This window comes from Aegilops tauschii, chromosome 2 (genome assembly GCF_002575655.3).
Source record: "Aegilops tauschii subsp. strangulata cultivar AL8/78 chromosome 2, Aet v6.0, whole genome shotgun sequence".
Classification (NCBI taxonomy): Eukaryota; Viridiplantae; Streptophyta; class Magnoliopsida; order Poales; family Poaceae; genus Aegilops; species Aegilops tauschii.
The window spans coordinates 322,952,135-322,975,005 of NC_053036.3; the positions used below are offsets into that span (position 1 = coordinate 322,952,135).

Below are 22,871 nucleotides of genomic sequence, written 5' to 3' on the forward strand. Positions count from 1 at the left end.
GGTTTCGCTTCTTTTCTCAACCCGTGTTGTTTCCAAATATAAAAATATTAGCTAGATGAGGTTTGCGAGTTATAAAGAACAGTTTTGCTAAAGCACATCTAGATGTGCTCTAAGTATTTCACATTTAAGTCATATGTCATTGATTTTACGTGAAGATTCATGCAAGCATTTTCTTTTGTCCTTTTTCTGTTCCTTTCTAATTTGATTGAGTCATTAGATGTGCAATAACTAGTGCATTTATAAAGAATCATGGTTGCAATAAGAATGATAAAAGTCCAAATCCAACTTATAAATTTTGTAACGCACAACCTGGCCACATATCATTGCATTTTTATTTTTACTCCAGTTATTCACGGTATAAAATATTTCCCCTGATAGCGAGCTCAATAGCTATATGTGACTGGTTCTTGTCAAACTGGGGACTGGAACTTGTGAACGTCTAGAAGCAGAAATATTATTCTTTGACTTACCCTGGGTAAGGTACTACAAAGTCGGTACGATTTCTCGTCGGTAACGGTAAGCATCTGCAAGTTGGTGAATGAGCATGCATGTACTGAGCTCCTCAGTCGCCTCCTACAATTTTAGTTTAATTTGCCACCACAGCAACTGCCTTGGTTTTCCTTCCCACAGTACGATACGATGACGACGATGATTGCAACGCGTATGGCTATTATTTTCGCCCACGTTATCTTCAACTATCTGAAATTCTTCACAAGACTTAATAATTAATTGTCCTTGGAGTCGTTCCTTGCTGGTCTTCTTTAGGACTGCCCTTATAACAAACTAAATTAGAAGGACGAGCGTTAGCAGCCAGGCATATGCCATTCAATCAGGGATTGCATATTTTTCTAGCAAAGTCAGAAGCAGGGAGTAGGTATTGCTGTTTTGTATCAGAAAAAACAAATTGATTGATAAGTACGGCAGTATATACTAGTATATGCTTCCTTCGTTTCATAATGTAGTGCATATATATTTTCAGGAAGGGCAAACCTTACAAACTTTGATCATGTTTATAGAGAAAAACTATTTATATCTACAATGCCAAATATATACAATATGAAAATACGTCTTGTGATGTATCTAATGATATGTATTTTATATTCCAGATGTATATGTTTTTCTCTACAAAAGTTTGACTTTCCAAAAAAAAAATCTGTAAGCACTATATTGTGGATCGGAGGGAGCAGTAGGTGCTGTGTGTCAGCATGCATCCATGCATGCATACCGCCTTAGCTAAGCTCAAACAACAAGGGTGATCAAGCTCGGTGTTTAATTATTTATTGTGGATCAATTATTGGAGCCAACAATTACAGTAGTATCATCATATTATGTAGTAAATGGACCGAATATTTCCGCATATATCTTCCCCCCTATACATATCAAGCATAGCAACCAGTTTTCTTCACCATAGTTACAGCTTACAGCTAATTAATCAACTTCAATTGCTGGTAGAAAAGAGCAGCATTGTATTATATGTAGATGCGGTTGTCTTCTTCTCTCTTCACAGCCTCGAGTGGTCCTGGTATTGCTCCATGAACGAGTCGTTGAACTTCTTGAAGCTCGACATGATCGCCGGCATGTCCTCCTCCGCGGGCAGGATCGTCGTCCTCAGATGGAACACCCTGCAAATTGTTCCATATCACAAATTGTTCCAAAGGACAAACGGTGATTGGTTCTGCAGTAAAAAATATGATGATGATGGTGATGAACAGGAGGACTGGTTTCCTACAATGGTTCAATCAAGATGGGAATGGGCTGACGTCACCCATTTTGACACTGGCCCCGCCCAAAATTTCCAGTCCAATGGGTCTTTTGGGTCGGCTTCATGTGGAAACAGGGCCAGCGGAGCCGATCCTCATCGGCCCATCAGGATGAGTGGGTCGACCCAGATTTGGTTGCCCAGGGCTGTAGTATGCCGTTATGATAGTACATACCTTTGCAAGGGTTGTTAGGCTTGTGCTTATAGGAAAGTTTCAAACTATTGACCCAAGATTGCTTTTGTTCCAGAATTGCAAATATGCTAAGTTGTAGACTTGTGGTGCTAACATGTTCACGGTAGTAATAGAAACCAAGTCCAGGCTGGAGCAGGACGGCCCATTCCCATTCTTATCAGGTTCATGATTAGATAAGCCCAAAGTGCAGTGACAGTTTCCATGTGTATCAAAACACTGATGATGGGCCACTGTTCTCGTATGCCCAGTTTATCATGCTTCACTTCTACTCCTCCGTACCTAAATATAAGCCTTTTTAGAGATTCCAATACAAACTACATACGGAGCAAAATGAGTGAATCTACACTCTAAAATGCGTCTATATACATCCGTATGTGGTCCATATTGAAATCTCTAAAAGGTCTTATATTTAGAAACGGAGGGAGTAGCTAGGATCTCTTACACCTTGGAACTAAAAAAATCATTAAAACAATAACTGATGATATCAGAAAAGCACTTACCCTTCTTTCTGACCAAAACCTGAGCCTGGAACAGTGGATATTCCAGTGGCTTCCAGAAGCTTGAGGCAGTAGTAAACATCGGGCGCTTTGCCAGCGCTTTTTGCTACATCCATAGCTCTTTGCGGCAGCCGTATTTGCGGGAAAGAATACATAGCTCCTGCAAAAGCATAATAGCATATAACATCAGAGAGAAGCTTCTTTGTCATTGAAAAAATATGCATTTCGGCGTATTTGCAGGAAAGAATACATAGCTCCTGCTACAGATAATAGTCAGACAAAAATATGCAGTTTAGAGCTTTTATGTTACCTTCTGTGAAATTGCAGACAACATTTCGGCAACTATTGAAACCGTCTGTCATTATTTGTGCCCTCCTCCTCAAAGATTCAAGGATAGACTTACTGCAACATCGATTTGAAGCATGTTAGTACAAGCTGACACGTTAACTTTCTTTCATATGGAAAGCGAGGCGTATAGAAAGAAATGTGCAGGGCGGTGTTTTTAACCTTTCAGCAGAATACTTCAGGTACGAGATGTCTCCAGGTTTAGGAGGGTTCACCATAAGTCCCATCTGTAAATTAAAGAACCAGAACCATTGTATAACTTCTTAAAATAAAGCAAGATAACTGCAAACAAATTAGTATGCTGCAGATCACACCACATAATACAACAGGGAAAATGAGATTCCGATTTTCAAGAATTTCAATAGTAGTTCATGGATTGCCTCCTTCCACCCCACCCAGCCAAAAAACAACAGAATCATAAAATTTCGTTTCACTTACGAAGATCTGCCCAGGAACATTTGGACTCAGCGCGATTGATGCAACCTTGTAAATCTCGTCGACAGTCTGTCAGAACAAATCAGAAGAACAACTTGATTAAGAGAAGTTGTATGTGCTACCATCCAAACTTCAGTGTAAACGTTTGTACAGTGGAACAAATTGCCATCCTTATTTATGTGACTTGTCTTATTTAGACGTTCAATCTCAACTTTCAAAGCTTTGAGATTGGACACAGCTAGTAGCTGTAAATGAACATGACTGGTGACATACATATAACTCCCAAATGCATTGTTCATTACCAAACAGTTTTTGCGGTACCCACTAAGTGCACTCCATTAATAAGAATATCTTGGTGCAGCAAATGTAATTGAAACAACCTAGCTAGCACAGGATGGATGTAGTGGATCATATTGCACACTGTAGTATAAACACAACTGTTCTGCTAACGAAAGAACAGCAGCAAGGCTAGGAAATTCTGATGCAGATTTATATTTTTTTGGTGTGCAATAGGACATGAATTATGTAACATTTTATTTATATATGTGTTTTGTTTTTCTATAGCTGTATTCTTCATACATATTAGTAAGTAACTTTTTCATAATCTTTAAGATAAATCATAAATTCTGTAGTGGCATGTTACCTTGGGAGGTATGTTTGTCATTTCAAAGTACCCACCACGTTGTCCACACTCTCCCCAATATCCTTTGGACACAGTATGGAAAGAAATCAGCTGAACTTCCCTGCTTACTGGAGGACCCATGTCAAACATAACCTAGAACATGTTGAGAAAGGCCATTGTGGTCAGCGCAGTTGATATTTGAGAAAAAAAATCTGATTATCTTTCAGTGTAACACAGCATGAGCCTAATCTCTTGTAGTAGTTTTTCGGCGTGCGGAAGCAAGTACTTGTCAATATGTGTTACTTAAGGGCAACTTAGAGTGCTCACTAGATTACAGACTTGTCACATGAAAACTATAAGCTTGAGTGAAGCTGTAACCATCGGTACCTTTCTTGCACTTATAAACGGACGTTCATCTTGATAAACATTCTGTTGATAAACTTCATCTGCAAGCAGAACCAAGTTTTCCTGATAGCAGAAGTTCAAAAGTTCCCTAATATTTGCTTCACTCAGGCATTGGCCAGTAGGGTTTCCTGGGTTTATTATCACCATTGCTCGAACCTAGATTGGAGGGGAAAAAAAATATGATCAGAGCTAAATACAACTAGTATACATTAAGGATAACAATTTTATATAAGCAGCATGACTACAACGATATAGAAAGAAGAAGAAAATCATGAACTATGAGAAGGTGAAACAAATTACACTGTCAACGCAAAACATCAAAGAAACAATTTTACAAGTGTTTCTTTCATCAAGCTAACTATTAGACTACTAATCTTTCTTCACAAGAGTAGTAGTGGTTTTAGTGTAGAGAATGAAGATAGGCAAGGGTCTGATTGCAGAGAAAACAAGCATAGCATTCTAGTTAGATAAAAAAAAATGTAATCCCCTAACTGGTTACATCTAGTATTTCTGATGAGTATGGAAGACAGGATGAAATATACTCCTAAATTATCAGTAAAACACTTACAGTGATTCCCTTTGACCGTGCTTCTGCAACTGATTGCCGGGTACTGACAAGATCAAGTCCCCAGTTAGCCTCTTCTTCCAAATAATACGGGACAAGAGAACCACCAAAGAGGGAAATGGCAGCAGAATAAAGCGGGTATTGTGGAACAGGGACCAAAATCTGCAAAGAAAGATACATGCATCTCAACCACATTGGATTTACACCTAGTCTTAAGTAAGAATTTGGGGGAAAGATACAGCTTTCAAGGATAAGCATACCCCGTCCCTCTCGTTTCTGATAATGGCGTTGAGCATTTGCATCACACCTTTGCTGGCACCATCAGTGAGGTAGATAAGCTCTGGATCACTGCAATAAGTAGACCATACAATACAATACCAGTGTGAGGAGGGAGGAAGGATGACCAAAAAAAACTGAGATGTTTTAATCGTCGCTCTTGTTCAGTCTGACCTTGGATACCCATCACGCCTCTGAATGAACTCGGCAACTTCCTGCCTAACCCCAGGGATACCTCGGGAGTCACTGTAAGCACCTGGTGAGATAGATTACAAGTTGTGTCAGTCAAACACACACGCATATACAGTATATACGTAAGACCACAGAAACAATGGAACATAGTACTGTAATACATGAGTGAGTAGATAAAAGTGGATAATTATTTGTTATGTGAAGAAATTAAAAATCGTCAGCTCTGCATTTGTTATCCACTTCCACTTGCATGCATATATATGGAGTAAAAAAAAGGCACAAGTGTCAGTGCCTGAAGAAAACCTAGAAACATCCTGGATTAGGAGTAGTAGAAAAGAAGGGATGAATTTTGGGCGGACGAGAAATATGTTACCTAAACCGCCGGGCGCGAGGGAGAGGTAGTGCTTGGCCCTCGCGATGGCATCGGCGGGGAAGATGAGGCCGACGTTGGGATCATCGAGGAGGAAGGGAGCCTGGCAGAGCGCCACCACCTGCGCAGGGACAAGGACACGGACAAGTAAGCACCGACCTCCAATCAATCCTGTTTCCTACTGTAGGTTGGTGAAGAGAAGAAGAGGATAGCAACCTGGCGGGGGAAGGTGAGTGGCTTCTGGCCGAGGGCGTGCGGGTTGCCGACGTTGGTGAAGATGATCCGCTTGCCCTCCTTCTGGAGCTCGGAGGCGCGGAGGTAGAGCTCCCCGCGCACGGCGTACTGCACCTTCTTGACGTTCTCGTTGAGCTCCTCGTAGTCCAGGGCCTTCCTCCCCATCATCTTCTCGTCTTCTCCGGACGGAGGCAGATCCCTCGTGCGCCGCCGCAGAGGGGGAAAGGTGGGTGTGGGGGGTGATGTGGAGAAGAAGGGAACCAAGAAACAGGGGAGCAGGTGGGAATTTGTAGTGTAATGGCAGGGCAGGCAGCGAGATTCCTTGTCGCGTTGCTGGGCGTGCGCAGTGCAGATTAATCAAGCGCGGATAATGTGGAGGAGACGAGACGGCATCCGCTCAATTTTCTTGCGCACGAGAATGGGATTTGCGCCCCCGAAATTGAGTGGGGAAAAGACTAGGAACTCGGGATGGAGATAAGAGCGGGAATGGCCACAGGTTGGGTTATCACCTCGCCTGCGGTGGACAAGGAACAAGCTCCTCTTGCCTGCCTGCCCGCCTGCCCCTTGGCACCTGGAGAGGAGCGCAATAATGCAGCAGCAGCAGCAACAAATCTCTTCCTTGTCTCCATCTATCCATCCATCTATCCATCTTCACACACGTAACTGGCTCTGCTTTGCTCTCCATAGGATAGGAAAGATGCGAAATGGTGCTAGTAAATTGTTTCAGCTTCACAAAAACAAGACTGAAACAGGGTAGTGTTGGGCATGTCCTAGCACCAGCAGCAAATTCAGGCCAGATTTAGTAGTAGCATCTCATATTGCATTGCAACAACACTAGGAACACAAATTACCCCATTTGTTTTCCTCTTTGTATCCGCATCCACTCGAAATTCAGAACCAACTAGGGATGGGTCATGGTGCTTGCTGAGCTAATGTGGTACTCGTTTTTTTTTTGTATATATATATATGCATCTGTTACAAGTTCAGAACTAGGGATAGCTAATCTATACTAGTATCATTTTTCTTTTCAGGTTATATATAGTACTCGACAATATGGGTGAAACAAACAGGTTATTGTCCCCTTTGTCTTGTGCTGCTCTTAGGGCATTTCTAACCTATCCCTAAAAAATAGCAGAGTATCCCGCCGAGTAAACCTCCATTAAGTTTTTTTCAGTTCTAGCCGATCCCCTAAACTTAGCGAAGTAAAACGTAAATTTGCATAAATTCAACCTAATTTCAACCGAAATATGCATGCACTTAAACATAAGTTCAACATAGATAGTCTTGACAACCGAACATTAAACATAAATTCAAACTTAAACTACAGTAAAAACTACTCATCTTCATCGGCCATAGTGGAGGTTGAGCCAATCCTTTCTCAACAGGCCACCTCGATGAGACATGGGTCCAGACCGGTGCCGTCGTCGTCGTAGTCGGGGAAGATGCTCCGCCACTCCTCGACGTCGAACTCCTCTTTCTCGCCGCCCTTCTTGCCGCCTTCCACTACTGGGAAAGACCTTATAGGTGAACTCAATAGAGTGGCGGGCGGGTTGAGGCACCCGCCACAGCAAGTTAGGAGAAGCAGCAGTAGCAGGTAACAAAACGCGACCGCCAGAGCTACCGGCACACCGCACATGAGTGGCGGGCGAAATACATCACCCGCCATAATAAAGCAGTGCTGAGCGTGGCTATGTTATGAATGTTTGTTGTGGCGAGTGGCTTTGCTCACCTGCCACTGTTGTTACAGGTAGCAGTGGCGGGCATAACGAAATCCTCGCCACAGCTAAAAGCCTGCAACCGGTTATATTCTTTTATGCAGATACTAGCTGTGGCGGGCAGCCGGTCGCGCCCGCCACACATAGCTTAGCGGTAGACTGTCCAAATTCAACTTGAAGATTGCCGCCCGCCATCCCAAATTAGCAGTGGCGGGTCATATGGCGCGCCCGTCGCAGGTGATGAGCACTATCTGCACGTGTGCCCCTCCCCCTCCCCTACCTCACCCTCACTCCCCCCATCTCGCTCTCATCGCCTCCCTCACCCTCCGTCGCGACGCTGCCCACGTCCCTGTCGCCGTCTGCTGCCACTGCCGCCGTCGTCCTCGCCCTCCACCGCGTCGCCCTCGCTCTCGATCCGCCGCCCTCGCCCTCGCCCTTGATCCGCCGCCCCATCGCCCCCGCTCCGGCAGGTATAAGGTCGCCGTCCCCGCCTCTCTTTCCGGCTGTCCTCATCGCCACCCACGGCCGCGGCCGCCATGCACACGGACAGCCGCGACAGCAGCCTCGTTCCACTAGGGTTAGGGTTAGGGGTTTGATAGTTGTAGTTTTAGTTTTTAGTTTCTAGGTATAGTTGTAGTTTCTAGCTAGTTTTAGTTTCATAGTTGTATAGTTTTTAATGCACACATTAAAACAAATTGTAGTTGTAGTTTATAGTTGTAATTTGATATTTTTGGTTGTAGTTTATAGTTGTAGCCGTATATATGAACTCAACAATCGTATAGTTGTAGTTTGTAGTTCTTTACAGGGATACATACTACAAGCGCTAAAGTTTTGGCGAAGCGTTGATTTATTTCTGTTTCGCCAAATTTCTAGCACTTAATTTGTTCACTTTTATGAAAAGGTCATGCCAAATTTCTTTGTTTATTTTTTTATTCATATTCTGCTGTAGTAGATGTCTTCAATTCTTTACAGGGATTCATACTATAAGCACTAAAGTTTTGGTGAAATGTTAATTTATTTCCGTTTCAACAAATTTCTAGCTCTTAATGTGTCCATTTTTATGCAGAAGTCATGCCAATTTTTTTGTTTGTTTTAATTCATATTTTGCTGTTGAAGATTTCTTCGGTTCTTTCGCCAAATTTATTTATCTGCATGTTTTAGGTCTTTTTTTTCTTTTCTGAAATGGCGGACAATGATAGGTACCGTGGTGTTTTCCAAAGGCCCTAGGGAAGTGGGGCGCCCAAATCAAAACCCCGTCACAGCAAGAAACAATGGCTCGGCATGTTCGACTTAGCCGAGGATGCGGCGCGCGCTTACGCTGCCATGGCGCTCGAGTAACAGGGGCGAAGGGCCCAGCTCAACTTTCCTCAGGATGCTTGGCGCAAGTGAGATAGCGCCTCCTAACATGAGGATAGTCTCCAAGGCCGAGGAGAAGGAGCACCTGAAGGCCGAGGCGCTCATCAGGGCCCGAGAACGTCAGAACACTGATCCCTTGGCAGAACGGTATCTTCGGGAGGATCCGCATCTGTATGCCATCAACGAGGCGTTCCTGATAACCGCACGCAGCCAGAAGGATGCCGAGGATGACCCGATAGACTGGTATAATATCGCTGAGGAGTTCGACAAGGATGACGAAGACAACTTCGGCTCTGACATTGACTTAGATTAGGAGTTGATCTCTCCATCGTGCCTAATCGTATAACTCCGTGCTTTAGATGTTCGAACCTTTAATGTAGTACTTATGATGATGATAATGAGAGTCAGGATGATGATGATGCTAGCGAGGATGACGATAGCCAGGAATATGAGGATGAGAAAGATGATGAGGGTACCAGAGATGATGATCCATATAATTATGCAATTTTCTCTCAAAGGATGAAAGAGCTTAATGAGGATGAGAAGGCCAATCTCATCGCGATCCTACCATCAAGTGTGCACTATTTGGGGAGGCCATTTGTGCACCGTTTTACCAAGACCAACATCGTGAAACACACCATGGTATGTTTGTATCTTTTCTCCTTTTTTATTCATAACACTATATGATAGAGGCGAGGGTGTCCCGATCTTTCGATGAGATGATAACTATCGATTTGGTGGAGTCGACTTTGACGATCCGACTACAAACGTGCACGACGTTGCGCCTTAGCAATCGCTAAACCAACTTCGAGAGGTTATTGACCACGCCGGAGCACGATCAACCTGACCACGAAGGTCTATTCCTGCACGCAATCGAAGAATAAGCAAGAATATGATAATGCAATCTGAATATTGCGATATAGATGAAGTATTGATAAAGGTGGGGATCCGTAAGCGGTCTTGGTCTGGTCGTTGGACACAAACGAAGTACACGAAGTTGCAATGGCTAACTTTTAACTAAACAAATCCCAAGCAAAAAGCTACTAGATGGATCTACTTATATAGGAGCAAGGGGTGGAGGCCAAGGAGGTGGGAGGACGTCCCAAGGCAGCCTAAAACCAACCCTAGGTCGTACAAGGCTCATGGACCCAAGTGGAGGTGATGCAACACCTTTGGACTTGTTGTTTGACTCGGATTCTGCTGCAGCGTCAGATTGTTTCGTCCATATCTCAACACTCCGGACGAATTTAAAGGTGAATCCAGTTGGGTTGGAAAGAGGACGAAATCTACTTTCCAACAAAAAAAGAATCATCCAATTCGGAGTCCGTATGAAAAAGTTGTTGGCGTTTTGAGTCAGGTATGTCTGTGCAGTCCGAATCTGAATCCAGAACGTGAGAGACTTGGACTATATCTTCTCTTGGCCCAAAAGTGACGTGAGAGGACTTTTTGAACAGAACCTAAACTTCTCCTTTTCCTCTATCTTCATATGTGGATTGTACAAATGTCCCATACACCTGCAATTAGACAAAACACAAAAGTGTGTGAAGTATTTTTGGTGTGGATAACATAAATAGATTATTGAATAATTTGCACTAGAAATCATCTGACAAATATGCATGCATGCAATATTTTTGGTCGTATCCAAGATAGTCATGTCCTCATCACTATATGGCAAGATTTCTAACATTGCGTGCTCTATTTTGCTTTTAATCACGGGGATCATAGAAATTACATATGAAGATGATTTCTGCCGAGGACATCCTTACTGCCGGCATGGCTGGAGTATGCCTTAGAGCAGTAGGTCCTGTCACCAGCGTTCGATACAAGATGGACACAAACGACCGCATATCGTTCCATGACGTCGGCCGACGGGAATTCCTGAAGGGAAAGAGACAACGACTAATGGTTGACACAACATTGGTCATCATGATAAGGAACAATAGGAACAACAACTTTCAGATGATGGTTGTTGTAAATCTTATTTAGAAATAAGATCTAGTCAAATATTGGGCTTTTCACTGTTCTGACCCATTTGCTGAAGTTTAGCACGATTTGATCCGTGTTTGAAAGTTTTTTCGGATCTGACCCATTTCGAGACGCCATCAACCGTGACTTCTTGCTTGCACTGAAGACACCATGAACCCCGACGTTTGGCCCTGGCCCATCTCCTGGTCAGTCCAGTTGACCGTCCGACGCGGCAAATTTGGCCCCGACCCTGGACGCCAAGGACCTGGGCGTCTACCTAGCTTTTATTTACAGCTATATGCATGCATACGATTTTTAAATTTTAATCAGAGCAGATGACACGTGCGTACCAAAGTCCAACAATGAGGCACATAGCCATGCAGCGAGACTTATCAGCACCGCATAAATATCTACTGTCTTATATGGTTCTCTCATATGATAGTAATAGCGCAGTACAAAAGCTAGCTCGTCTACGATGCAAGAAAATGCAGCTTACTACGACCTAGTGGGCAGGCCACGTACATGCGTTAAAAGCAACCGAGTGACAAGATGGATGCTACATTAAAATTGCCGCTCCTCATCCTCCTCCTCGCGCTCACCTAGACGCTCCCCCACGGTCGGCTCCTCCTCCGGTGCCCGGTCCCTTCACTGCGCGAGGTAGGCTGCCTCCTCCTCCGCCGCCGTGTCCATCCACACGGTCGACGCGTTGACCCACTCCCGTACGACGCCCTGCCACTGGTACTTCTCCGTGGCTGCGGGTGGTGCCGGCGTGGGCTCCTGTTGGGGCGGCACTGGTGCATGCGGTGCGGGTGGTGGCGGTGGCGGTGGCGGTGGCAGGCAGACGCAGTCGTCGGCCGCGGAGAGCTCGAGTGCCTCCTCTAGGCTAGGCCAGTGTGCATCTTCCTCGCGCTAGGACTCTTCGAAAGGCGCGTTGGAGCGCCTCCTCTAGTGCAGCCTAGTACTCCGCCTCCGCCTCCACGTCTTCCTCCTTCACCACCAGCGGTGGCGGTAGAGGGCGGGCCTCGACCTGGACGGTGCCGCAGCGGGACACATCGTGCTACGTGGCGAACCAGTCGTCCCAGTTGGGACCGTCTACCACGTACGTCGGGTCACGACGTTGCTCCGTCGTGAGGAGAGCATGCCACCCGCGGATCACCTCCGCCCTCGTCCGCTCAGACTGCAGCATAGTTGGCACCGGAATGCGATGGGGTCGAGGTGCCAGACGTGGGGGAGGTTGATGTCCGGCCACGGCAGCAGGACACGAAACTCCCAGTGGTACTGCACCTGGTGCACCGGGATGTACAGTCGGTCCCGTGAACGGCGAGTCCTTCTCCTCCCCCTCCCCTCGCGGCACCAATGCCCGCCTCGTCGGATCGCACGACGAGCTGGCCTCGGCGTCGTGCTTGGCCTCGCCCTTGCCCTTGCTGAAGAAGCCGGTCGTGGCGTCTAGGGTTTCAGTCTGTCGGCGAGGGGGCATGCGTGGCCAGATCTGGACGGGAGTGGGGAAGAGAAGTGGATGAGCCCCCCCCCTCCAATTTTTTTAAAAGTGTGGACTCCGAACGCTTTCACTGGCTGCCATACGTGCCCAAGTTAGGTGGGCGGCATTAAATTTGACCGCGGTGGTGGTTGGGCGGCCGACAAGTGGGCCCGAGGCGAACACCGAGCAGACGAGCGGCACGTCCGTCTCGTGTCCGCGTGGACGCACATTTGCGCCAGAAATGCGTCCAGACAGACAACACGCGAACATGAATTAAGTTTGGATCGGCGCGTTGGACCAGCGTTTTCATCCATTTTGACCCAAACAGATACATGCGGACGGAATGCGTCAGCGCGATGGAGTTGTCCTTAAGATCCGTGCATGCTAATCATTAGCAGGCTTCTTCTATGCTAACCAAGAAGGTGATGAACTACTACACTTCTTAGCCCATGCCCACGTACACTTGCATGCATCGATGCACTGGATGTACGTAGCCTGCCCACTAGCTCGTAGTCAGCTGCATTTTCTTCCATCGTAGACGAGCTAGCTCTTGTAGTGCACTATACTACCATATGGTACGCACGCGTCATCTGCTCCGACTAAAAATCGTATGAATGCATATTTATTATTACCTTATAAAGGACGCTGGGTGCTAGGCGCAACGACGGCCTCCAAGTCCGCAATGAACAGTGCCACGAGCGTCGCGTCCCGCGCGAGCAAAGAAGCAAGCGAGCTAGAGAAAAAAAAAGAAGCGAGCGAGAGAAAAAAAGAAGAAGCGGGCGAGCAGCTGTAGCGAGCGATACCTAACCCGCGTCTCCCCCACGACCCCCGCCTCCTCTCCTGCCGCCGCCGCGCCCTCCCCACCCGCACGCGTCCCATCCTCCTCCTCGACCTCCCTCGCTGCCTCTCCTTCTCTTCCTCCTCTCTCTCCTGTGCCGCCGTCCTGCCCCATCCACCCATGCTGCACTCCGACGGCGACGATGACCTGTAAGCGAAGGGCGACGACGCAGAGGAGAGGGAGGTGCGGCAGCATACGGGAGAGGGTCACCAGCTAGCGTCGGCCTGTGCTGGTGAGGTCGGGCTCCACCGTTCCTGTCCCTCGTCCTCACGCGGCCTCTCTTGGTCACCGGCGCTGCAGTTGCGCGGGGCGTGAGAATAGCAAGGAGATGTTGGCCCTCGTCCAGGAACGCGGCGTCCATGGCCGCTCCTCTCCTCCCGATTTGCCTCCTCTTCTTTGTGCGCGCCGGCCGCTGCAGCTCCTCGCGCCGCCTCCGTCCATCCCACCTCTCTTGTTTTCCTCCTCTCTCAGATCGGGCGCCTTCGCTCGCCGTGGTTCCAGATCGGGCGGATTGGAGGAGCAGGGGAGGGCGAGGCCTGGAGCTCCATCTGCAGCACGCGCTAGACTGGTGCCATGCTGCATCTTCTCCTACCTCCGTTCTGGTGCCTCCTCCTACTCGCGTAAACAGCGAGCGGAGGGCGTAATCACGGAAGTGCCAGGTGAGCTCTTCCTCCACCCTGCAACTGTGAATTCTTTCGGTTTCTATGAAGATCATTCACATCTATTTTTTCATTCCTCCCATCTGGATTTCTGATTTGATTCCAGAGTTTGGAGGTGGATGTTACTTCAGGAAGGAAGTTGGTTACAATTTTCATTTGTTTGATGCAGCAGGGACAAACTAATTTGCAGGTAAGCTTTCTTTCAGCGATTGGTGGGTTACAGGTCAACCTGTCACACCTCACTAAATTTGGAACTCATGATTTGTTTTCTTGCTTGATATTAATTCTTGATATTTTTGGCACATCCTTATAGGGATATCATGTGCATATGTACGAGTTTCATTTGCTTCGGTTGGAGATATGTGTGTGCCTGAAGATATAATCTTAAATGCATTTTCTGTATGATATGAGCACTCTTTCGTTCTCTGGGTGTACGTAGGTTGCAAGAATGAGAAGGCTTAGGGGATTATTGTAGAGTTTTGATTCGCATGGATGCTCTATTCATGACTACTCTTTCTTTATTTGCAGAATTTCTTGGTGTTGCGATCTCTCCCCATCTTAGCATTGTCTTTCGTTGAAAGGGGAGGAAATTTGTGTATATCACACCTATCAGCTGCATCCCACAAAGAGGAATTTTGTGTCAGACATTGCCATTGGAGAAGCTTTGACAGATATGGCCCTTCTTTCAGTAATAAGGTTTACACATGTACTGATGCAAAAGATTTGATTCAGAGGTTAGTTCTAATGGAGCGACACGTATTGTGTTTGTGGTCTTCCAGTTTGCCTTTCTTCCATGTATATGAATGACTCATACTTCCTTTCCTATTGCGATTTCATCCAGCCATTCCTTTCCTTGCAGCTTTAAATTTGTGAAATCTAAAGTATTTGGTTAAGAGAACATTTGCCACATAATTGTACTAATATTCTATGAATAATTACACTTTTGTGGCTGTGCTAATAGATGACCCTTAGAGACCCTGCGCATTCTCTAATTTTCCATACATGAAGATTTATTAAATGAATGTGGTGCTTTATTCTGGCTTGCAAGAGGAGCAACAAGAAATTCCTATTTCACATAAGTGAAGAATATTTATATCCCTGATTGTTATAGTTGGTGGTCCGGATTCCAGTTTATTTCTCTAATTTGATGTAGGAAATGGATTGTAATTTGCACGTGAGGTGGGGCTTTTGATTGGGCCTTGTGGTGGTTGGATCCGCTAACAGATAGGGAGAAGCATGATAGGTTAATACTGCTGCACCTATTATTTAATTTCTCGCAATGTTTTCGCAATCAGTTTATCTAAAGCATGATTTTAATATGCAATTTTATCAGTCGGAGATTATTTGAATGATTCGAAATTAGAATGTGAGGATCTCAAAGAATGTTTCACAAAAAAAAACTAATATTGATCATTTCCAAACTTGCTCGGTGATAGAGGTACTATAGAGGATATCAATAGAATGAAAGCAAGAGCAACCTGACAACATCATTTTCCCTAGAATATTGATAGTCAACTTCATCAGCAGCTTCACACGTGTATGTATTTTTTTTGTTCATTTTCATCTTTGTGGTATTTTCTTACTTCCCCTTGTTGTTTCAGATCGGGCAGAGATCGCAGGTCGCGGCCATGGGAGAGCAGGGGAGGCGTGGTTTACGTGATGGATATGTAGTAGGGGAGGGTGAGGAGGACGGGCATGTGGGAAGGCACAGCAATGCCGGAGCTAAAGCGGGCGCTTGTGTCACGGTGGTGCTTGCTGGTCATCGTCCCTAATCTCCAAGTTAGGCTGCACATCTTTGGCCCCGCCATCTCCTTCCTCCAAAATTTGCCTTTTAATAATCTCATTTTGATTTCTCGATTTATGTTTTTTCTGAACAAAATAGGTGCAGATTGGACGATGAAGAGACGAGGAAGGATGTTAGGAAGAGTGAAGAACAAGGCGGACCTTCTCTGGTGGAAGAACAAGATGAACCCTCTTTTGTGGGTCCTGTTTTTGGCAAAATATGTGGGGACTCGAATGACAATGAGCAGGTATATGCTCTTCTTGTTCATTCCTGTTCCTACCATGTGACCCTCAACCTGTTTGATAGTGGTACTCCTAAAACAATGTTCTCAACTTGACTTCTATGGTTAATTTGTTATGGATCTCGAGTGCAGATTTGTTGCTACTGGAATGGACAAAGGTTACTATGAGATGCCGATTTTTTGTCTTCGATTCAAAGATTTGAAATTCTTAAAACTAGAGTTGACGTAATTTTAGTGGCATCCTTGGGGATCTGATTATCCTGCTGTTAGCTACATAAATAATCGATTCTTTGTGTTTTGAGATCAAATGCATGAAATTCCATCAAGCAATATATTATTTTGACCTTGATGGATCCTTAGTACATGAACGGACTTGATGGGTCCTTCGTTTGTTCGCAGTATTTGAATTGGACTGACAAGGCAATATATGTATAAAATTATATCGATTGGAACTTCAATTAGTCTTGCTTGCAGCGATATTATTATGATTTCCTTTTTGTATTTTCTTCAATTTATCTTCCAGCTCATCTGAATGATTTGCACACATATTTTTCTGGCAAAGTATACCTGCGATTGGTTCATAGAACATTCAGTTTTGTTCAGTTCTGGTAAGCAGCTTACTTGGCTGCTACACATGTGGACCACAACTTACTTCCCTTTTATTATGTCACTAAACAGGTGCCATTAATTCCTACAATGGCCTTTTTCTTCTTCTCAGAAGCCAGATAATGTTCAGTTGGAAGAGATGGATATGAGGTGCGTGCAAGTACAAATGTGCAATGATAGGTACCCTATCTTGCACATGTTTTGCTCATAAAAAAGCGCACATGTTGTTCTTGATTTGGTTTTCTTTTCCATGTGCAGTTTTAATTTTTTGTTGCTCAAAGTGACATTAAAATGAAGATCCTATAACTGAAGTTGGATCTTCACTCCTACACAACACATAGTTTTTAGCTGAATAAATGGCTACAACTTCACCACATATGACCGTAATTAAATCTCATGTTTCATGCTCTGACTTATGTACTACCAATTTTTATGTTAAACATGATTAAATTCTTTCTGATTGTATTTAATATATCGCTGTATACTATCTTCAGCTATCATACAACTGCATGTAGGTAAAATATTCATGTTCATTGGTTGAATATCAATTAATGTTTTTTCTCTAGAATAGGTGGCGGAATGGCAAGGCGTCTGGTCAGATGACCTGTGTCTGTGGTCAGTTGGTGGATCTCGACTACAGGAACATCACCGATGCAATCCATAGTAGATTGGTAAATTGCTCACACAACATGTTTAGAATTGGAAAATATTAATTTTGTTCTTCTGTTTTATTTTTTCTGACTAAAAGTAGCAGTTTTGCTTCTGTATTAAGATTTCAACAAGAATTTATAAAGGCCTCTAAGGAAGCAGAGGAAAGAAAGAAAACACCTGATAGTGCAAAGTGCACTTTGGCAGTAAGGTCAACATGTGACTACTAATGAAACACCTCCATCAGGAGGCCAAGAACAGTTTCTATTATGCTGACTTAATGTATATCCAGTTTAGAACAATTTATCTGACATTTATTTTATGATTGTGCCTGCAAGTTGAAATTTTAATTAATTTAACAAATGACAGGAGAAAGTGATGCGTGTTAGCCGTGAACTTAATGGGTTGCTTGTTCCTTGCAGATGAATCCATTCTGATGAGCTTTGTAAATATTAGGTAAATGTCGTGAAACTTAAGATAATCTCTCAAGCATATAATTTAGGCATTTCACTCCTAAGTGTAATGATATATGACACTGAACCATTCGATTGAATATCTTCTCAGTGTTTCCAAAATAGCCTAATTATTATAACATGATGGAAGAGTGGTAATAAGCTATTAAATGACACACATCGGGAATAAACTGAGCATTTACTTAATTTGGTCGTAAATATGAGCTTGGGTTTTTCAGGTTGCATCTTGTACAAATCAAATTATATTTGGTGCTAAATTTACTGGATTTGAAATTGTAGTGATGGTGATCTATTATTTAGATGGGTGTACTTCAGTGCTCCTATTTCTCACATGTCTTACAAGTTATTGCTGCAATATGTGGAATATAGAGCGGTACTGGTAATCTGTGATGTGACTGATGCAAACTAAAAAACTCACTGCAATACAAGTATTCTTTTTTAATTGTCTGATGGGAAAATAGGTAAATAGCTTGTGAGCAGACATGGATACACCGAGCCAAATTATTTATGCTAGATAGGTTTGTGTATTTTTTTATAATAGTTTAATTCAAGCTTTGCCTGTTGTACTTTGTTTTACCTGTTATACTTTGGTTAGCAGATAAAATTTGATGTTGTCCCCTTGAGATTAAACGGATGCGTCACACTATCAGATGAAATGCGTGTTACATCAAACAAAATCCATGATCGAGCTACCTTGGACCCTACTGCTTCAAGCACTATCTGTAATCTCAAATAGACTCTTATGGAAATTCATGATGTTGTGGTTGCGCTTCAGAGCATGACTAGCGTGGCATGTCTCTCATTGCAGAAGAAAGGCATATGATCCAGACTCAGATTCAAGCTGCATTGAGGGTTATGCTTGAGACATGGATGATGGCTACAACCACTATGTGCGACCGTAGGCTACGGCGGAGACAGGCCCCAGGCAGCCTGAGCCGATGCCTGGGGCATGAGGCTGATTCCCTTCGTACACTGTAGAGAACACTGTAGCTACAGTGTTGCAGTGCTTCCTAGGCCGGCCGGGGGCGTGGCTGAATCCTGGCGCCGCCACTGACCATAGGCATGCCTGCTTAGACGATGAAATTATGTTCAATACTGCTGGGACATGTAACGATGACTCAACTTAATACCACCACCTTCTCGCGTCTTGGTCCTTGCTGCGAGCAAGACAATGCATCTCTGGCCTTTGCTAATATAGCTTACTTTTATAAAGCCAATGTATGCCATTATCAAGTGATATGAATATCTTCTTTTAAGCTACCAAGTGCCATGTAATGGAACATAAACATCTATTAAGTTAGTTCTAAATCAATCTCATATGCATTGTTTGAATACTTGGTTCGCTCTCACTTTTTGCGCCATGGGTATTCCTTAATTTTTCATATGAAAGGTTTAGAATTATTACCCTCAGTGCTTTCTAAAACTCGAAGTTACTAACAAATGTAAAGATTTCTGTTATAAAAGGTTTAGAATCATTACCCTTGATGCTTAAATTTGGACCATGCACCTTACTTGGGTAAACATAGAGCCAAATGGCACATTGTCCAAATACACGTTCAAAACACTTCTGGTTTGACATGGTCTCTATCCTTGATCAAACATAAAGTTACTAAAAAAGGCAAATATTATCAATGCGGACATGGTTTCAAATGGGTCTCTGCGCCATTTGGCGCACCGGGTCATCTAGTAGCTGTAAATGAACGCATGTAGCTAGGTAGACGCCCAGGTCCTTGGCGTCCAGGGTCGGGACGGAATTTGCCGCGTCGGACGGTCAACTGGGCTGACCATGAGATGGGCCAGGGCCAGACGTCGGGGTTCGCGGCGTCTTGTCAAATCCGAAAAAACTTTCAAACACGGGTCAAATCGTGCTAAACTTCAGCAAATGGGTCAGAACAGTGAAAAAGTCCCAAATATCTCCAAGCTGATGAACTCTTAGTTACTTAGTTAAGATGCATGTGATACTTTGATGTTGCTTTGTTAACTAGAACAAATTTGAAGTGTTAGTAATTGTTACGAAGAGTACGAATTACCTAATGAACTTGCATGCCTAAGCTTACAATGCATGCTTTATTTGAATTAAGTATTGAATTTCTTATATTGGATTTATGCAAAACGCAGCCATGGCAGCATAATTGGTGTTGTGGCTGCAAATTTTTTAATTCGCAAGAATAAGCTTGCAGTGGTGGGTGTTTTAGTACACCTGCCATTGCAACATGAATAAATAGTGGCGGGCAGGTAAGCACTGCCCACCACTGAAGAAACCCAACAAGTGGCGGGTCCGTAAGCATCGCCCGCCACGCCACTGGAGGCCTCTACTAGTGGCGGGCGCCCGCCCGTCATTGATGTGGTTATAGCAGTGGTGGGTGCCTCTGATAGCCCGACCCGTTGATGCTGGCGTTTTTGCGCCTGCCACTGCTAGGCATTCCTGCAGTATCGCTCCTCGCCGCCTTGCACCTCGTCGTTGGAGATGACGATGACCTCCTTGCCATTGTCGGCGAATATCGTCTGCTCCGCCTCCACGAGCTCCGGGTGCTGGCAGCGGAGGTCCTCCATGTACGCCTCGTCGGCGACCTCCACCTCAAGGCGCTCCCTCGCCTCTTGGTCCTCCCGAGCCATCGACGCGCTCACCACTCCCGGCTTCGGCGAGACGAGGTGGACCGGCACCGTCCCGATTGGGAAGTTCAGCCTTGCATCACGGCCGTGGAACTGGACTTGCCACCAGTCATACTCCATTGCCGCGAGCTCCGCCGTGTGGAACAACCTGACCCACTTCCTCTTGTGGGTCTCCCTGTCGGTGATCTCCGCCACCCATGTCCCCCACGAGCGCTACCGGAACCCGAGGTAGGTCCTCTACGGTAGCCGCAGCAGAGGGAGTGCCGGGAAGTCGGCGAATTGGGTAGGGGCAGGCGGATCGGGCGAGTGGCGGCGGCTCGAGGATGCGCCGCTAGACGACGACCGGTAGGAGTGGCGGCGCGGATTTGCGCTGTGGATCGGCGGTGGGGACCTCCGGCCACTACGTCCGGCCGTTGGGAGGAGAGGGTGCGGGCGGGAAGGATGGGGGACGCGTTGGCGGCAGGGCAAGGGGGAGAAGAGGAAGCAGAGGAGGGGAAGAGAGAAAGAGAGATTTTTTACTCGGTCGCGGAGCGGTGGAGTAAATATAGGAAGATTTACGGCGGCCGAGTAAACTTTTTACTCCCCATGGTCTATTGGCAATGCGGTTAGGTCCCGATTAGAGGAGTAAAATCGAGATTTTACTGCTCTAATCGGTTATCGGGATCAGAAATGCCTTTACAAACAATGTCCTGGACTGTCACCGTTTAGAAATCCATTTTCTTTTCTTACTACACACAGCAGAGCGGGGCGGGGTGTAATCCGATAAGTTAATTTGCTGGTTACAATCCGACATGTGCAACGGACGGATGGATGGATCGATCGAGATACTGTGCTCTGCATGCATGTGCATGTTGTTGATCATGCCGGGTCACTTCTTCATATTGACCCACTCCAGCTTCAGCATTATTTCCCCGCTCTCGACGTTCCGGAGGCGCAGGATCATGTCCTGGACGAACTTGCCGTTCTTCCAGCACACGCGGCTCTCCTCGGCGAGGCAGTTCCCGCTGCTCGGCGCGACCGACCGCACCACGGTGCCGTTGCGGATGCCCTCGGTGTCCAGTTCCAGGACCTCCGTGAAGGGCAGCACCTCGATGTCCGCGTTCCCCATTGGGTCGTCCTTGCTGAAGGTGTCCTTGTCAAACACCGCCTGTACGGTACAGCACACCACACCACAGCACAGTTTTCTTCAACGTAGACGGAATGTGTTTGTTAACAGATTGCAAGAGAACAGTAGGTAGTACTCACAAGCTTGATTGGTGCATTCGGGTTCGTGATTGACAGGGTTAGCTCCTCATGCCAGATAGGGTTCACGGATCGCTTCTTCACGCTGGTCTTCAGTTTCTGCAATAGCACAATTTTTTTGAACAGAAAACAGTACGAGAACAATTAATAGTAATACAGAATCATGGACAAGAAGAAGAAGAAGAAGCAATGAGAGAGCGGACACCTGCTTGCCGAGGCGAAGGACAACATATGGATCACTGCCTCTTGCGTCGCGGTAGGCAAGGTTGATCCCACGCACCACACGCACCTTCAACAGCCCAACCAAACCATCCATGCCCGATCTCGATCCGATCGATACTCAGTTTAATTAAATTTATGCTATGCTATTATTTTGCGTACAGAGGAATGTGGTCGGTCTGGTGTGGTGTGGCGTGGGACGAAGAAGCGCCTAACCCAATCCTCGAATTAGAATCAGGCGGCTTCTTGCGCCCCGCTTTTTTCTTCCCCCCTCTCTTCTCATAGGCATAAATAGAGTAGCCTCACACATGAGCCTATATATAAGAGACAGACGGTCTCCGCCGTAGGAATTGTGCTGACCATTTCTCATGTGTCCTGCGTCCAATCAAAACCAGCTGTTGCCATTTTTGGCATCTCTCTTGCATTGCATTGCATGGGCAGAAAGTGGTACTCGTTTTTTGCAAAATAAAAATAGAGCAAAATTGGTAGTAGATTTTTTGGCTGTCAGTTAAAAGTGTTTGTTCTGTGGGACACATACTTGTAAAGTGGTATTTTTTGTTAAATACTCGGAATTCTATAGTATGGCTGACTTGATTTTAGTGACCCCCTATCTAAGACATTTAGAATAAATCATAATGTTTGGTTTACCAGGGTTTCATAAGGCTCAACCGATTTGCCAACTATTTGGTTTACGAGGGTTCAGAAACGGTTTCATCTAAACTCTATCTGATATCAATTAGTTCATAGGTCTTAAGTATTTGCAACTTGAATACTAAAACAAAGGTAAAAATAACCAATCCCAATATATCCTAGAAACCAAGTTCTTCTGCTGAAACATGAACATGGGCTACTACCATATTCTGAAAATAACGGTGAAGTTTAATTTGATTGGTGGTACTGAAGTAGAGGTGCTTTTCTAAATATAACGATGAAGTCAAATCAAAGTTTGGATCCTAGAGTGCAGTCATTTATTTGACAAAAGCCTCATGTACAAGTCTCTCTGATCCTTGTAGCAATATCATTACTCCATATATCTATTCTTTCAAGACATGGATGTAATAATGCCACATAAACAGATCAACACCACACAGACTCCATATATTACTTTCAGAGATGTGCTTGTGGATTTGTTCAATAAACGTG

At 45.1% G+C, this 22,871-nt stretch overlaps 2 protein-coding genes and 1 long non-coding RNA gene across 6 annotated transcripts; 1 reads left to right on the top strand and 2 right to left on the bottom strand.

Annotated features, from left to right (window-relative positions):
* Nucleotides 1-1,253: 1,253 nt before the first annotated feature.
* LOC109734653 (glutamate--glyoxylate aminotransferase 2) lies at nt 1,254-6,677 on the bottom strand. 3 transcript variants are annotated; one of them, XR_012202596.1, is made up of 12 exons: nt 5,876-6,677; nt 5,663-5,780; nt 5,272-5,353; nt 5,082-5,169; nt 4,825-4,983; nt 4,239-4,412; nt 3,873-4,004; nt 3,233-3,298; nt 2,957-3,021; nt 2,760-2,851; nt 2,453-2,706; nt 1,254-1,622 (listed from the first exon to the last, which is right to left on the bottom strand). XR_012202596.1 is itself a non-coding variant. In XM_020293854.4 (12 exons), the coding sequence occupies exons 1-12, from the start codon at nt 6,059-6,061 to the stop codon at nt 1,502-1,504; spliced, it is 1,440 nt and encodes a 479-aa protein (XP_020149443.1). In that variant the 5' UTR covers nt 6,062-6,677; the 3' UTR covers nt 1,254-1,501. The 3 variants fall into 3 exon arrangements, 2 of the variants coding, with proteins under 2 accessions (XP_020149443.1, XP_073364612.1); XM_020293854.4 differs by having other exon boundaries at nt 2,453-2,609; XM_073508511.1 differs by having other exon boundaries at nt 1,254-1,725; nt 2,453-2,609.
* Nucleotides 6,678-13,224: 6,547 nt separating this feature from the next.
* On the top strand, nt 13,225-18,914 carry LOC120973366 (uncharacterized). Of its 2 annotated transcripts, none has more exons than XR_006670053.2 (11): nt 13,225-13,903; nt 14,010-14,093; nt 14,432-14,637; nt 15,057-15,146; nt 15,505-15,682; nt 15,786-15,933; nt 16,606-16,683; nt 17,100-17,204; nt 17,604-17,637; nt 18,253-18,376; nt 18,463-18,914. It is a non-coding gene; the product is annotated as an uncharacterized lncRNA (long non-coding RNA). The 2 variants fall into 2 exon arrangements; XR_005768100.3 differs by having other exon boundaries at nt 17,105-17,204.
* A 1,989-nt stretch (nt 18,915-20,903) lies between these two features.
* Nucleotides 20,904-21,997, bottom strand: LOC109734642 (protein C2-DOMAIN ABA-RELATED 3). Its single transcript, XM_020293843.3, has 3 exons — nt 21,715-21,997; nt 21,513-21,608; nt 20,904-21,414 (listed from the first exon to the last, which is right to left on the bottom strand). The coding sequence occupies exons 1-3, from the start codon at nt 21,823-21,825 to the stop codon at nt 21,136-21,138; spliced, it is 486 nt and encodes a 161-aa protein (XP_020149432.1). The 5' UTR covers nt 21,826-21,997; the 3' UTR covers nt 20,904-21,135.
* Between the last annotated feature and the right edge of the window lie 874 nt (nt 21,998-22,871).

Bases quoted from the DNA above. Each gene is read 5' to 3' on its own strand.
- LOC109734642 (XM_020293843.3), bottom strand. From the start codon at position 21,825: ATGGATGGTTTGGTTGGGCTGTTGAAGGTGCGTGTGGTGCGTGGGATC. The intron at 21,609-21,714 runs GTGTCCGCTCTC...GTGCTATTGCAG, and splicing joins TCCTTCGCCTCGGCAAGCAG to AAACTGAAGACCAGCGTGAA. The intron at 21,415-21,512 runs GTGAGTACTACC...TGTACCGTACAG, and splicing joins CGAATGCACCAATCAAGCTT to GCGGTGTTTGACAAGGACAC.
- LOC109734653 (XM_073508511.1), bottom strand. From the start codon at position 6,061: ATGATGGGGAGGAAGGCCCTGGACTACGAGGAGCTCAACGAGAACGTC. The intron at 3,022-3,232 runs GTAAGTGAAACG...TTTAATTTACAG, and splicing joins ATGTTCCTGGGCAGATCTTC to ATGGGACTTATGGTGAACCC. The intron at 2,610-2,759 runs GTAACATAAAAG...ATGCTTTTGCAG, and splicing joins TGTCTGCAATTTCACAGAAG to GAGCTATGTATTCTTTCCCG.